General features: G+C 40.7%; 1 protein-coding gene across 1 annotated transcript in view; it reads left to right on the top strand.

The window, feature by feature from the left end:
- SCFD2 (sec1 family domain containing 2) overlaps nucleotides 1-16,149 on the top strand; it is a 397,757-nt gene that overhangs the window by 9,747 nt on the left and 371,861 nt on the right. Inside the window, exon 2 of the mRNA XM_068975329.1 lies at nucleotides 7,952-8,120. Within this exon, the coding sequence (XP_068831430.1) occupies nucleotides 7,952-8,120 (169 nt within the window). The remainder of the gene's footprint in view (nucleotides 1-7,951; nucleotides 8,121-16,149) is intronic.

The following is a 16,149-nucleotide window of genomic DNA, read 5'->3' as shown; positions in this document are numbered from 1 at the left end:
TCTTCCCCCCCCCCCCACCCCACATCTGGTTTTCCACAAAATGTAAAATAACCAATGAATATCTGTATTTTGGAGAGGGAAATGGCAACCCACTCCAGTATTCTTGCCTGGAGAATACCATGAACAGAGGAGCCTGGTGGGCTACAGTCCATGGAATCGCAAGAGCTGGACACAACTTAGCGACTAAACCACCACCACCATCTTTATTTTAGGGTCAAAAGGATATTGTTTAAAATCAGCATAGGTAATGAGAACAATTGAGAAACCATGTAAGGCTCCGACTAGGTTGCGAGTGTTAGATCTAGACCAGTGTAATAAATTCAAGGCTTAGCTCAGTGACTTACCTGCTGTTTGGTTCTCATTGAGCTTTTTGAGGGATTTTTCATTTGTAAATGGGGGAAATTATGACTGTAAAGTACTGTTGGAAAAATATAAAATCATCCATTTACTTATTCAATATATAACTAATACAGTAGATAAGAGATTAAAAAGGGATAGTGTTTCCATTTTAGATAGCATAGCTAGGGAAGACCTCTCTGAGGATGTGACGTTTGAGCAGAGAATGACAGGAGTGGGAAAATAGGATGTGTGACAGCCTTGGTATAGAACATATAAGACCCAGGTACAGAACACGAAAGACCCAGCTATCTAATACGTAACACCCAGGGAATGGCAAGTGCAAAGGACCTGAGGTGGGAAGATGCTGGACGAGTTTGAGGAGTCCAGCGTGGCTTCCTTCAGCTTGCCCTGCAAGCAAGGAGGGCAGTGAGAGGAGATGAAGTTGGAGAGAGAGGCAGAAGGACAAGACTTAGAGTAAAAACCTGGATGTGATGGGAAAGTTGGAAGGTTTTGAGCTGTGATGTGACATGCTCACATTTATATTCCACAGGATCACATATGTAAGGAGTGAGGGGATTGAGGCAGATCCTCAATATATAATAGCTGCTGCCGCTCTCTAGGGTATGTAATAGGTGGCAGTCATAGTGGCCTTAGCTCTGCCCTTCCTACTCATAAATCTTTGGGCAAGTTTCAACTTGTAGGTCTCAGTTTCTTGATCTGTGAATTGAGAATAACAGGGTAAAATAAGTTAACAGGTCCAGCTCCTAGAATAGTGTCTGGTGCATGATGGGGAAAATGTTAGTTATTACCATTATTAATTAATGACATGCCTTTAAAATGATTTAATGTCTTTGAAATGTATGTTTTCTCCTTCAATATAAGGCTAAGACTGTAAGTATAAGAATAATTTGCCATACATATAACCCAGAAGAATTCTACTACCTAACCTATTATCTGCCACTAAAGTAAATGAGGGCTAAAGAATTGATGCTTTCAAATTATGGTGCTAGAGAAGACTCTTAAGAGTTCCCTGGACAGCAAGGAGATCAAACTAGTCAATCCTAGAGGACATCAACCCTGAACATTCATTGGAAAGACTGATGCTGAAGCTCCAATACTTTGGCCACCTGATGTGAAGAGCCAACTTATTGGAAAAGACCAGGATGCTGGGAAAGATTGAGGGCAAGAGGAGAAGGGGGCGACAGAGGATGAGATGGTTGGATGGCATCATTAACTCAGTGGATGAGTTTGAGCAAGGTCTGGGAGATGGTGAAGGACAGGGAAGCCTGGCGTGCTGCAGTCCATGGGGTTGTAAATAGTTGGACACGACTTAGCGACTGAGAAACAACAGCAAACTAAATGAGAGTTGGTTAGAATTAACCATTTGTCGGGAACTATATTCTATGCTATTTTGGGTGTTAGTATATAATATTTTAAGGATGTAAATAATACTTTGGTTCTGTAAAAACAGCTATTAGCTACTGAACCTTAAGGAAAATTAAGTACCTTGACTTCTCATATTAAAGAGTTTCTAGATTAGTTTCTAGATTTGCTGAGAGTTTTTGTTTTAATTTGCTGGGAGTGTAATGAATTGAGACTTGCTAAAGTCCCCTGTGCTTGCATAGGGAGGAAGAGTATCAGTTAGACTGTAGGTGCTAAAGAAGTTAAGAAAGAAAGGCAGAACACGTAGGCAACTTGTTTGTACCATGTGTCTAAGAATGGCAGGTGACAGATGAGAATAACAAATTTGGGCACTGAGTTCAAAGAAAAGTTATTGTGGTGATGAGGAGAAGTTTTTAAATTATTGAGAAGGTTACCAGTGGAAAGTGAAATTCATGATGCTGTGGGGTAATCTAGTATCCCCATTCCAGGGTTAAAGATAGGATTCACTTAGAGACTTTTGACTCTCCTGTGGGTCTCAGGGCCACTAATAGTCACTAGGCATTCATTCAGCAAGTATTTACTGACTAAGTTATAGTCTGAGTGCTGAGGAGACAACCATAAACCATAGAAAACATAAAGAAGATATGGTTCCTTCCAGCCCTGATAAGTGAATATTTTTCTGGTGGAATAAGAACTCTTCCTTAACAGCAGAAGTCCCCTTCAAAGCACTCATACTGGTTCTGTCATGAGTCACTTTTATGGCTCTTTTTTTTTTTTTTAATAGTGTGGTTATCTGCCTCCTGTGTTTGAGTTCTTTCTCTGTAATTTACAGCATATATAATTTTGAGCAAGTGACTTAAACTGAATCCTCTGCTGTGTCATTGAGCATAATAATACCTGTTTATTAGAGTTATTTTAAGAATTAAGTGGATAATAAATGTATAGTTTGGAAGTTAACATCTGGTACATCATCAGGTCTCAATCAGTTCAATTCAGTCACTCATTCGTGTCCGACTCTTTGAACCCCATGAACCACGGGACGCCAGGCCTTCCTATCCATCACCAACTGCTGGAGTCCACTCAAACCTATGTTCATTGAATTGGTGATGCCATCCAACCATCTCATCCTCTGTCATCCCCTTCTCCTCCTGCCCTCAATCTTTCCCAGCATCAGGGTCTTTTCCAATGAGTCAGCTCTTCGCATGAGGTGGCCAAAGTACTGGAGTTTCAGCTTCAACATCAGTCCTTCCAATGAAAACCCAGGGCTGATCTCCTTTAGGATGGACTGGTTGGATCTCCTTGCAGTCCAAGGGACTCTCAAGAGTCTTCTCCAACACCATAGTTCAAAAGCATCAATTCTTCGGTGCTCAGCTTTCTTTATAGTCCGACTCCCACATCCATACATGACTACTGGAAAAACCATGGCCTTGACTAGATGGACCTTTGTTGACAAAGTAATGTCTCTGCTTTTCAATATACTGTCTAGGTTGGTCATAACTTCCCTTCCAAGGAGAAAGCATCTTTTAATTTCATGGCTGCAATCACCATCTGCAGTGATTTGGGAGCCCCCAAAAATAAAGTCAGCCACTGTTTCCACTGTTTCCCCATTATTTGCCATGAAGTAATGGGACTGGATGCCATGATCTTAGTTTTCTGAATGTTGAGCTTTAAGCCAACTTTTTCACTTTCCTCTTTCACTTTCATCAAGAGGGTCTTTAGTTCTTCACTTTCTGCCATAAGGGTGGTCTCATCAGCATATCTGAGGTTATTGATATTTCCCCATTATCTTGATTCCAGCTTGCGCTTCCTCCAGCCCAGCATTTCTCATGATGTACTCTGCATATAAGTTAAATAACCAGGGTGACAATATACACCCTTGACGTACTCCTTTTCCGATTTGGAACCAGTCTGTTGTTCCATGTCCAGTTCTAACTATTGCTTCTTGACCTGCAAACAGGTTTCTCAAGAGGCAGGTTAGGTGGTTTGCTATTCTCATCTTCTTCAGAATTTTTCACAGTTGATTGTGATCCACACAGTCAAAGGCTTTGGCATAGTCAATAAAGCAGAAATAGATGTTTTTCTGGAACTTTCTTGCTTTTTCCATGATCCAGCGGATGTTGACTATTTGATCTCTGGTTCGTTCCTCTACCTTTTTAAAACCAGCTTGAACATCTGGAAGTTCATGGTTCACGTATTGCTGAAGCCTGGCTTGAAGAATTTTGAGCATTACTTAAATAGTGTGTGAGATGAGTGCAATTGTGTGGTAGTTTGAGCATTCTTTGGCATTGCCTCTCTTTAGGATTGGAATGAAAACTGACCTTTTCCAGTCCTGTGGCTACTGCTGAGTTTTCCAAATTTTCTGACATATTGAGTGCAGCACTTTTGCAGCATCATCTTTCAGGATTTGAAATAGCTCAACTGGAATTCCATCACCTCCACTAGGTTTGTTCATAGTGATGCTTCCTAAGGCCCACTTGACTTCACATTCCAGGATGTCTGGCTCTAGGTGAGTGTGAATAATCACACCATCATGATTATCTGGGTCATGAAGATCTTTTTTGTACAGTTCTTCTGTGTATTCCTGCCACCTCTTCTTAATATCTTCTGCTTCTGTTAAGTCCATACCATTTCTGTCCTTTATTGAACCCATCTTTGCATGAAATGTTCCCTTGGTATCTCTCATTTTCTTGAAGAGATCTCTAGTCTTTCCCATTCTGTTCTTTTCCTCTATTTCTTTGCACTGATCGCTGAGGAAGGCTTTCTTATCTCTCCTTGCTATTCTTTGGAACTCTGCATTCAGATGGGTATATCTTTCCTTTTCTCCTTTGCTTTTCACTTCTCTTTTTTTCACAGCTATTTGTAAGGCCTCCCCCGACAGCCATTTTGCTTTTTTGCATTTCTTTTTCGTGGGGATGGTTTTGATCCCAGTCTCCTGTACAATGTCATGAACCTCCGTCCATAGTTCATCAGGCACTCTGTCTATCAGATCTGGTCCCTTAAATCCATTTCTCACTTCCACTGTATAGTCATAAGGGGTTTGATTTAGATCATACCTGGATGGTCTAGTGGTTTTCCCTACTTTCTTCAGTTTAAGTCTGAATTTGGCAATAAGGGGTTCATGATCCGAGCCACAGTCAGCTCCCGGTATTTTTGCTGACTGTATAGTTTCTCTGTCTTTACCTGCAAAGAATATAATCAATCTGATTTCGGTGTTGACCATCTGGTGATGTCCATGAGTAGAGTCTTCTCTTGTGTTGTTGGAAGAGGGTATTTGCAATGACCAGTGTGTTCTTTTGGCAGAACTCTGTTAGCCTTTGCCCTGCTTCATTCCATACTCTGAGCCCAAATTTTCCTGTTACTCCAGGTGTTTCTTGACTTCCTACTTTTGCATTCCAGTCCCCTATAATGAAAAGGACATCTTTTGCGGGTGTTAGTTCTAAAAGATCTTGTAGGTCTTCGTAGAACCGTTCAACTTCAGCTTCTTCAGTGTTACTGGTCGGGATATAGGCTTGGATTACTGTGATATTGAATGGTTTGCCTTGGAGACGAACAGAGATCATTCTGTTATTTTTGAGATTGCATCCAGATACTGCATTTCAGCCTCTTTTGTTGACTATGATGGCTACTCCATTTCTCCTGAGGGATTCCTGCCCACAGTAGTGGAAATAATGGTCATCTGAGTTAAATTCACCCATTCCAGTCTATTTTAGTTTGCTGATTCCTAGAATGTTGATGTTCACTCTTGCCATCTCCTGTTTGACCACTTCCATCTCCTGTTTGACCAGGTCTCAATAAATATTAACTATTCTGATGATGAGGGTGATGACAGTGATTCCTTGAATTTCTGGTTTAGTCTTTTCCACCTAGTTCTTCTGCCCAATTAATATGACATGGCAAATACAATAGAGAGATACAGATAGAAAGACATTAGGAAATCAAGTGTTAATTGATTTGAAGCGAGTGAGATCAAAACAAGTTGATTTGGCCGGTCACATCCATTGTTGCCACTCTAACAGCAGAAAGTGAAGAGAAACCAAAGACCCTCTTGATGAGGGTGAAAGAAGAGAATGAAAAAACTTGCTTAAAACTCAACATTCAAAAAAATAAGATCATGGCATCTGGTCTCATCATTTCATGGCAAATAGAAAGATTGGAAGATTGGGAAAGATTGGAAGAAGTGGCAAATTTTATTTTCTAAGGCTCCAAAATCACTGCAGATGTTGACTGCAGCCATGAAATTAAAAGATGCTTGCTCCTTGAAAGAAAAGCTATGACAAAGTTAGCATTTCAAAAAGCAGAAACGTCACTTTGCCGACACAGGTCCATATAGTAAAAGCTATGGTTTTTCCAGTAGTCATTTACAGAAGTGAGAGTTGGCCCATAAAGAAAGCTGATCACTGAAGAATTGATGCTTTTGAACTGTGGTGGTGGAGAAGACTCTTGAGAGATCCTTGGGCTGTAAGCAGATCAAAGCAGTCAATCCTAAAGGAAAGCATCCCTGAATATTCATTGGAAGACTACTTTGGCCACCTGATGCAAAGAGCTGACTCACTGGAATGATGCTGGGAAGGGTTGAAGGCAAAAGGAGAAGGAGGCAACAGAGGACAAGATGGTTGGATGGCATCACCAACACAATGGGTATGAGTTTGAGCAAACCCCAGGAGATAGTAAAGGGCAGGGAAGTCTGTTGTGCTGCAGTCCACGGGGTTAGAAGAGTTGGGCATGACAGTGACTGAACAACAACAATAGCTGGTTGTTGAAATGATATCTTTCAAGCACTGATGACTTTTGGAAAGATAACTTGGCCTTATGGAAAAGCATTAAGCTATGTATTTGGTCTTGATTTTAATTTGAGCTTATTAATTCATTTGTTATTAAAGGAGTTAATATATGTAAAGCACCTAGAACAGGGCCTGGTAAATAGAAAATGCTCTATAAATCCTTCTATCAGTACAAATTTTTTCCATTCGTTCGTTATTTTCTTCATCTAACAAATAATTAGTAAACCTACCAGCTGCCAAGTTGCCTTTATGTAGAGAATGGACTAGGTAAACAGCTGCCATTGTGAAGATAAGCTTCTAGCAAAGGGGAGATCTGCTATTCTTGGTCAGGTCACTAAGCCCTTCTAAGTCTTATAGTCTTCATCAGTAAAATTAAGAAAATCTTTTTGGCTTGAAAATTTCAGGATAATGTCATCTTATGACACCATTTACCTGACCTACCAAATGTTGACTATTTGTTTATTCACTAAGTACCTGTTGATGCCTTCCATGTGTAGGCACTATGCCAAGTGCTGGAAATATAGCAGTAACCAGAGCAGACATAGTGCCTACCCTCAAGGACAATTAAGTCCAACACATAAGACATACATTGTCTAGGTAATTGTGAACCTGATTAGTGTTCAGTTCAGTTCAGTTCAGTTCAGTTGCTCAGTCATGTCTGACTCTTTGCAACCCCATGAATTGCAGCACGCCAGGCCTCCCTGTCCATCACCAACTCCCGGAGTTCACTCAAACACATGCCCATCAAGTCGGTGATGCCATCCAGCCGTCTCATCCTCTGCCGTACCCTTTTCCTTCTGCCCTTAATCCCTCCCAGCATCAGAGTCTTTTCTAATGAGTCAATTCTTTGCATGAGGTGTCCAAAGTACTGGAGTTTCAGCTTTAGCATCATTCCTTCCAAAGAAATCCCAGGACTGATCTCTAGAATGCGCTGGTTGGATCTCCTTGCAGTCCAAGGGACTGTCAAGAGTCTTCTCCAACACCACAGTTCAAAAGCATCAATTCTTCGGTGCTCAGCTTTCTTCACAGTCCAACTCTCACATCCATACATGACCACAGGAAAAACCATAGCCTTGACTAGACGGACCTTAGTCACCAAAGTAATGTCTCTGCTTTTGAGTATGCTATCTAGGTTGGTCATAACTTTCCTTCCAAGGAGTAAGCGTCTTTTAATTTCATGGCTGCAGTCACCATCTGCAGTGATTTTGGAGCCCCCCAAATTAAAGTCTGACACTGTTTCCCCATATATTTGCCATGAAGTGAAAGAGGAGAGTGAAAAAGTTGGCTTAAAGCTCAACATTCAGAAAACTAAGATCATGGCATCTGGTTCCATCAATTCATGATTAGTGTTACCAAGGGTAAAATGTTAGGATTGTGTTACTGATTTCTGTAACAGCTTCTTTTTCCTCCCATTTTGTAAGTTCATATTTTCTTGTCTGTTTAAATAGGGGCTGTAGGACATCATGGAGATAACTTGGTGGAGAAGATCCTTGCAGTGCTTCCCCGGCTTCCAGGCCACACCAATGATGTGATGGTTAACATGGTGCAGCTCACTGCACTCCAAGCTGAGGAGGAGAATCAGAATGTGGTTGTACCTGGCTGTCTTGCACAATCCAAGTAAGATGTGTGGTTTTTTCCCTCTTTTCCTTTTCGTTCTCTGCTAGAGTGTTCCTGTAGAAGGGAAACAATGAAGAGTTAGTCTGGTTAAAAAATTTATAGTGGAGAGCATTTAGAAAAAAGAATTTTTTCTAAACTTTGAAATAACTGTGTTTGTTAAACAATGTAAGCCTAGAAGTACAGAATTTTGAAAAGGTGTTATTTAGATGTAATATAAGCTTGTTCCCAGGGTCAGCTAAGTGAGTCAGTTTATACATCTCCATTTCTCAGACAGTTTCACGTGGAGTTGAGGCTAGGTTTACTCAACTTCTCTTTCCCAGCTGACTCTTCCACATGATGAAAATACTGCCTACAAAGCTCTGAAACAGTGCCATCTTTTTATGTAAATGATATACTCTTGGGCATCATGGGAAAAGTTTTTATTTCTGTGTATACTTTTGCACATGGTTAGAGAAATCAGAGAAAGAAGGTGGGGTACCTTGTATTATGCAGAGTCCCCCCCCCAAAAAAAATAATAATTCCAGAAACATGACAGTGAAAAGAAACAGTAATTACCTTTCCTACTTTTTCCTTCATCAGCAGTTTTTATGAGAAAAAATATATATTTCAAGAGAAAAAAGTGTTTGAGGAGCTATTTCCCTCACCTCCCAAGTTTTGAAGTTTTAAACAAAGCAGGACCTTTCAGCTGTACGGTTTCCAATGTTAACAGTAATAGATGTGTTTGGAATTTCCTGTCATAGTTGGGATTAATCTTCAGCTCCTGAGATTTTCAGCTTTTTTGTAGACAGTTAATAACATTTATTGGATGCCTAGTGTGTATGGGCTAGTGTGTGAAGAAAACAGAAACTTCTGTCCCTGTCTTTTTGTGTGCTCTTACACACAATAAAAACAACGGCCTGTGCTTGGCAACATGTATGCTAAAATGTCGGCCTAATGGCTTGAAGCCATACGAACTCAGAAGTGACTATTATTGGAAATATTTTTAGCTTCTCAGAGGGCAATTTAAAACTTTATTATTAAGGGCTTACTATAAGTGTTACTCTGGACCAAGTAATATGGAGGACATAAAGTAATATGAAATGTCATTGTTGCCTTCAAGGAACACTTTTCTTGTTGGGTAGTCATGATTTACACACAGGTACAATTAAAAAGTAATAGAATGATACAGAATTAAGACTCATGTGTCTGCTATAGATTATGATTCCTATAAGTGAAGTATCAAGTTAATGTGGCCTTTGTAGATCAATGTGGGCATTGTGGAAGTGGTGGTTCTTACTTCAGTTATGTCTTGAAGAATTCAGAAAAGGAGAGAGGGCCAGCATGAAGACAAGAACAGTAAGGACAGTAAGAACAGTAAGAATGGAAGTAAGAACAGTCAGGGCCTAAAGTGATAGGTTGTGAGAAATAAAGACAGTGACAGGACCATCACCGGACCATCACTGCATCAGCTTAATTAGCATTTTTCAGGACTTACTATTATACCTGCCAGGCATTGGGGAAGTCATTTAAGTTTCGCAATGACCCATTGAGGCAGATGTTTTTATTCTGTTTGAGGAAACTAAGACAAAGAGACGTTAAGTAACTAGTAGGACATAGGATTAGAATTTGAGCCCAGAATATTTGACTTCTGAGGCACTGTGTTAATTTATGTACTATGTATGCAGGGGCAAGAGAAAATCTAGCCTCATGAATAGCTGTAAAAAAACAATGAGAGAGAAACACAAAGCTATTTCATGATTTAATTTGGGAAAACCTGTGTGTTCGACATAATGGTTACACAAACAACAGGAATCAGTTTTGACTAATTTCAGCAAAAAAGGAATTTATTAAAGGGGATTGGAAAGCTAGCAGAATCAAAGGAAGAATGGTTAGTCAGATTTTGGAATGGATTAGTACAGTTCCTGAAGCTGAAAGTCCAATACTTTGGCCACCTGATGCGAAGAACTGACTCATTGGAACAGACCCTGATGCTGGGAAAGATTGAAGGCAGGAGGAGAAGGGAACAACAGAGGATGAGATGGTTGAATGGCATCACCAATTTGATGAACATGAGTTTGAAGAAGCTCCAGGAGTTGGTGATGGACAGGGAAGCCTGGCGTGCTGCAGTCCATGGGGTCGCAAAGAGTTGGACACGACAGGGACTGAACTGGACTGATCTGAGTACAGTTCCAGGGACCTAGGGGCCAAGAACTTAGGAAAAGCTCTTCCAATCATTGACACCAGAGAGACTGATTTTCAGTTGTTTTCTGTCTTGAGTCATTCTACCTAAGATTCAGATTCCAGGTGAAAAAAGTAAGATTGGCCTAAGTCGGTGCCAGTAGGGGTTGGGAGCAGTTCATGCTGACTGAGATTTGTGCCAGGATCATATGGCATGGCAGAGGGATAGTTCTTCAAAGGAAAACTGAAATGTTTATCAAAAGGAGGGAGAGAGATCCTGAGCATATGTCTTTTCCATTTCTGGTCTGTGTTTTTAATGGGTGCCTTTTCCTCTCTTTAGACTATGAGTGAGTATTGCATAGAATATCAGTTTTCAGTGCCACTCAAGTATCAGAGTGCAGTCATAAATGTCTAAGGCTGTGGTGAATTCTAGAAAGATCTAAAGAAAACTGTAAGAAGAGCAAGTTTGGTGACATAGTGAGACCAGAAGGCAGGTCGCAGATGATAAAGAAAAAGATAGTGAGAAAATTATAACCAAATAAAAATATAAAACAATAATTAGGAGAAAATATGGTATTTTCTGTATAGTTGCTTTGAAGACTGAAGGAATTGTGCTGATTAATTTCTTTGTAAAGTGATATTGAAATCAATTACAGCCAACCTAGTGTCTACTATACTTCCATCAAAATAATGAGAGCCATTACTATCTCCAGTGCCACTCCCAAGAAAGTTCTTAGTGAAATGAGTGTGAGGATGAAAAATTTAGTACTAAAAGGCAAATCAGATCGCTGTTTGGCACTAAATAATGTGACTGCAGTGGAATAATCTTTAAAAACCAAGTCTCTAACTAGAATATAAACCTTAACAGGCAAAATTGATTGTGAAAATACTTTTTATAAAAGGTTGCTTATAATTACAGCAATTAAAATTATGACCTATGCAGATGAAAAATTGATAACTTAGATGCATTATAGCCTGGCTTTCCAGTTCCTGTCCACTGGTCCCTGGATTATGTGGAATATATTGTTCAAGAAAGAGGCAGGATCTTTTCTGTTCTCATGTTCACCTTTTGTTGAAGTGGGTTTCCATCCTCTGCCCCAGCTCCACTCTCCTAACCTATTACTCTTTCAGTTCCTGAAGAATGCTTTCCCTCATGCCATACCTGCATTGACTGTGTGTGTTCTTGGTGCCCCTGCCTTGGTTCAGCCCCACACCCACAGTGCGGCTGGTTCCACTCTGTCCAGTGCCCGCTTTTCCTCCCATAGCACCCCAGGTGCCTGCCTCGTCTTTCATTCTCTCCTCCTTCCTCGCTTCTTATAGCCACACTAGCTTCCTTTCTCTTCCTCCAGTAGGGCACTCACTTTCCTGCCATGGGACTTTCCTCTTGATTTTCCTGGATCATTCTGCCTGCCGATATAAACCTGCCCTGATTTCCTGTCTTCCTTCCTTCTCAGGCCTTCATATTTCCTTTCTCTCTTTAGCTAGTTTTCCTCCTCAGCCCAGATAACTTTCTAATGAGCTTACTGATGTTGTGTATTTATCTGTCCCTTTTTCCTGGAGACCCACAGAGTGAACTCCTACTAGCGAGTCCTATGAAAGGAGGGATATTTGTCTGTTTTCTTTGCTGCTAGACCCCCTTCCTAGAACAATACCTGGCACTCAAGAGATTGCTTTTGTTTGTTTGTTTTGTTTGTTGATTGGTTTTTTGGTTTATTTTTTGTTGGCCATGCTGTACACCTTGGGGAATCTTAGTTCCCTGACCAGGGAGTGAACATGAGCTCTCAAGAGTGAAAGCATGGAGTCCTAACTACTGGACTACCAGGGAATTCTCATCAAGAGATGTTTGTTTAATGGTGATGGTGCTGCTAGGGCAGGATCTGTGAGAGAGTGAAGCTGAAGACTAAGATAGAAAGGTGACGTCAAACCAGAGCATAGGAGAGGTTAGTATGGGGATGTCTACATTCTAATTATTTATTTGGCTGCATTGAGTCCTAGTTGTGGCACACAGGATCTTTCATTGTGATATGCAGGCTTCTCATGGGGATATGCAGGCTTCTCATGGTGATATGCAGGCTTCTCATGGTGCTATGCAGGCTTCTCATGGTGCTATGCAGGCAGTCCTAGTTGTGGTGCATGGGCATAGTTGCCCCCTAGCTTGTGCGGTTCTCAGTTCCCTAACCAGGGATCCAGCCCACATCTTCTGCATTGCAAGGTGGACTCCTAAGCACTGTACTGCTAGGGAAGTCCCTGCTGCTGCTGCTGCTAAGTCGCTTCAGTCGTGTCTGACTCCACGCAACCCCATAGACAGCAGCCCACCAGGCTTTGCCATCCCTGGGATTCTCCAGGGAAGTCCCTAGACTCTAATTATTGAATATTTAAAACAGTCACATCGTGTTAGCTAAATGTAGCAAAATTGGCCCAGAAATTCTGCTTTTAAGACCTTATTTCTTAGATGTATTTTGTACACATGTACAGAATGATATATTACATTAATTTGTCATAACAGCATTTCTAATAACAAGACTGGAAATGATTTTCATGTCTTATCAGTTCAGTAAATTGTGGTATATTCATACTATAAAATAATATATAGCTATTGAAATAGGATGAAGAATAAATAAGCCATTTATGTATTAAGAAGCAATGATAGTATACATGATAGAATGCCATTCTCCCAAATCATCCTACCCTCTCCCAGGATACAGCATGCTTGGGGCTGGTGCATGGGGATGACCCACAGAGATGTTATGGGGAGGGAGGTGGGAGGGGGTTTCATGTTTGGGAACACATGTAAGAATTAAAGGTTTTAAAATTAAGTAAAAAAAAATTAATTAAAAAAAAAAAAGAAGCAATGAGCTCAGTGACATACTTCAAATGAAATTAGCAAGGTATAGCATACCCGTTTGTTAGAAAGGGGGAGATACGTATTTGCATTTGCTTGTGATACATTAAATATGCCTGGAAAGTGTACAAGAAACTGATAATGTTGGCTGCCTTTGTAGAGGGGTACTAGTTGGCCAGAGCTTGCTAAGAAGTTGGTGAAATGAATGAAGGTGGAGGATGGTAGAAGATGTCTTATTACATATATTATATACTTGTGTATTTTGTATTTTCAGTCGTGTGAACGAATCTTCCTGTTAAAAACATAGAAATTACTCAACATCACTCATTATTAGAGAAATGCAAATCAAAAGTACAATGAAGTATCACCTCACACCAGCCAGAGTAGCCATCGTCAAAACAATCTGCAAACAGTAAATGCTAGAGAGAATGTGGAGAAAAGGGAACCCTCTTCCACTATTGATGGGAATGTAAGTTGATACAGCCCCTTATGGAGATTCCTTTAAAAACTAGGAATAAAACTACCATATGACCCAGCAATCTTACTATTGGGTATAAGTAAGTAGATGTTAGTTGCTCACTCGTGCCCATCTCTTTTCAACCCCATGGACTGCAACCCACCAGGCTCCTCTGTCCATGAGATTTTCCAGTCAAGGATACTGGAGTAGGTTGCCATTTCCCTCTCCAGGGGATGTTCCCAACCCAGGGATGGAACCCGGGTCTCCTGCACTGCAGACAGATTCTTTACCGACTGAGCTACTACTGGATATATACACTGAGAAAACAATAATTGAAAAAGACACATGTACCATGTGTTCATTGTAGCACTATTTGCAATAGCCAGGAAATAAAAGCTACCTAGACATCCATTGACAGACGAACGGATAAAGAAGATGTAGTACATGTATGCAAGGGACTATTACTCAGCCATAAAGAGAAAAAAATTTGAATAGTTCTAGTGAGGTGAGGGAACCTAGAACCTGTTATTCAGAGTGAAGTAAGTCAGAAAGAGAAAAACAAATATCATATATTAATGCATATATATGGAATCTAGGAGCTTCCCTGGTAGCTCGGCTGGTAAAGAATTGGCCTGCAATGTGGGAGACCTGGGTTTGATCCCTGGGTTGGGAAGATAACATGGAGAAGGGCATGGCAACCCACTCCAGTATTCATGGAGAATCCCCATGGACAGAGGAGCCGGGCAGGCTATAGTCCGTGGGGCCACAAAGAGTCAGGCAGGACTGAGCGACTAAGCATAACACATGGAATCTAGAAAAATGGTACTGATGAACCTTTCTGCAGGGCAGGAGTAGAGATGCAGACATAGAGGCAGAGAGTATAGCCTTGTGGACCAGGGGGCGGAGAGTGCGGGACCAATTGAGAGAGTAGCGCTGAAACATGTGCGTTACCATATGTAAAACAGATAGCTAAAGGGAAGTTGCTGTTTAACACAGGGAGCTCAACTTGGTGCTCTGTGACAACCTAGAGAGTTGGGCTGGGGTGGCATATGGGAGGGAGGTCCAAGAGGGAGGGGACATATGTATCCTTAACGGCTGATTCATGTTCTTGTGTGCCAGAAACCAGCATAATGTTGTAAAGCTATTATCCTCCAATTGAAAATAAATTTAAATAACAAATTAGATTTAAATAAAAACACTACTCCCTTATTAAGCTAGCTTAAGGTAGGATTCTGTGCTCTTAAGAAGGAAAACTGCTGTCTCTCAATTTGGAACCTCTACAGAGCTTCTTGTCTTCCTTTCCCAATGAACCATACTTTTCTTTTAATACTTCTATCGAAATGTGAAAACATTATACCCCAGTAATTTGTTGTGTGTCCATTTCCCCTGTGCTGTGCTCAGTTGCTTCAGTCATGTCCAGCTCTTTGCACTATTGATTGTAGCCCTCCAGGCTCCTCTGTCCATGGCATTCTCCAGGCAAGAATGCTGGAGTGGGTTGCTGTGCCCTTTTCCAGGGGATCTTCCTGACCCAGGAATCGAAACCATATCTCTGGTGTCTTCTGCATTGCAGGCAGGTTCTTTACCCACTGAGACACCTGGGAAGCCCTGTCCATTTCTCCAACTATACTGTAAATTCCTTGAAGGTAGTAAGTGTACCAGGCACTTCAAAAGTGCTAATAAATTGCATAAAGAAAGAATGAATAAATTTTATTAGATTTGAGGCCAAGTATAAAAATGATGACATAAATCCCTGAAGAGCCTTAACTGTTTCATTTTAGCACTTCAGTCATCGTCTAACATTGATATGTTTTAATTTCTTCTGTAAGTTCCTATAGTGTAGGCATTTTCTATGTACTTTTCACCAAATGCACCTATTGTCTAGGTCAGTGAGAAGGAAGGGTGGTAACAACGAGTGCCTACATTTTTTCAAACGTTGTACTCAATTTTTTAAATGTATTATTTCATTTAATTCTGAAAACAACTGTTTGTTGTTGTTCAGTCGATCAGTCATGTCTGACTCTTTGTGACCCTGTAGGCTGCAGCACGCCAGGCCTCCCTGCCCTTCATCTCCTGGAGCTTGCTCAGACTCACGTCCGTTAAGTCAGTGATGCCGTCCAACTATCTCATCCTCTGTCACCCCCTTCTCCTTCTGCCTTCAGTCTTTCCCAGCATCAGGGTCTTTTCTAATGAGTTGGCTCTTTGCATCAGGTGGCCAAAGTATTGGAGCTTCAGCTTCAGCATCAGTTCTTCCAATGAATATTCAGGGTTGATTTCCTTTAGGTTTGATTGATTTGATCTCCTTGCAGTCCAAGGGACTCTCAAGAGTCCTCTCCAACACCACAGTTCAAAAGTTAAGAGAAAGAGACTGAGTAACTTGCTTTAAGCCAAACTTTCCCTAATTGATTGAATCAGGTCATTGAAAATATCTTTTTGCTGTTTCTTTAAAAAAAATTGAGGAATAATTGACATACAGCATTATTTTAGTTTTAGGTATAGACCATAATGATTTGACATTTGATTGTATTAGCAAATCATCACCATGATAAATCTAATAGACATTCATCACCATACAT

The sequence above is a fragment of the Capricornis sumatraensis genome, chromosome 7 (assembly GCF_032405125.1).
Source record: "Capricornis sumatraensis isolate serow.1 chromosome 7, serow.2, whole genome shotgun sequence".
Lineage (NCBI taxonomy): Eukaryota > Metazoa > Chordata > Mammalia > Artiodactyla > Bovidae > Capricornis > Capricornis sumatraensis.
Note: the sequence above shows the minus strand (reverse complement) of the source record. Positions and strands in the feature narration are given on the sequence as shown.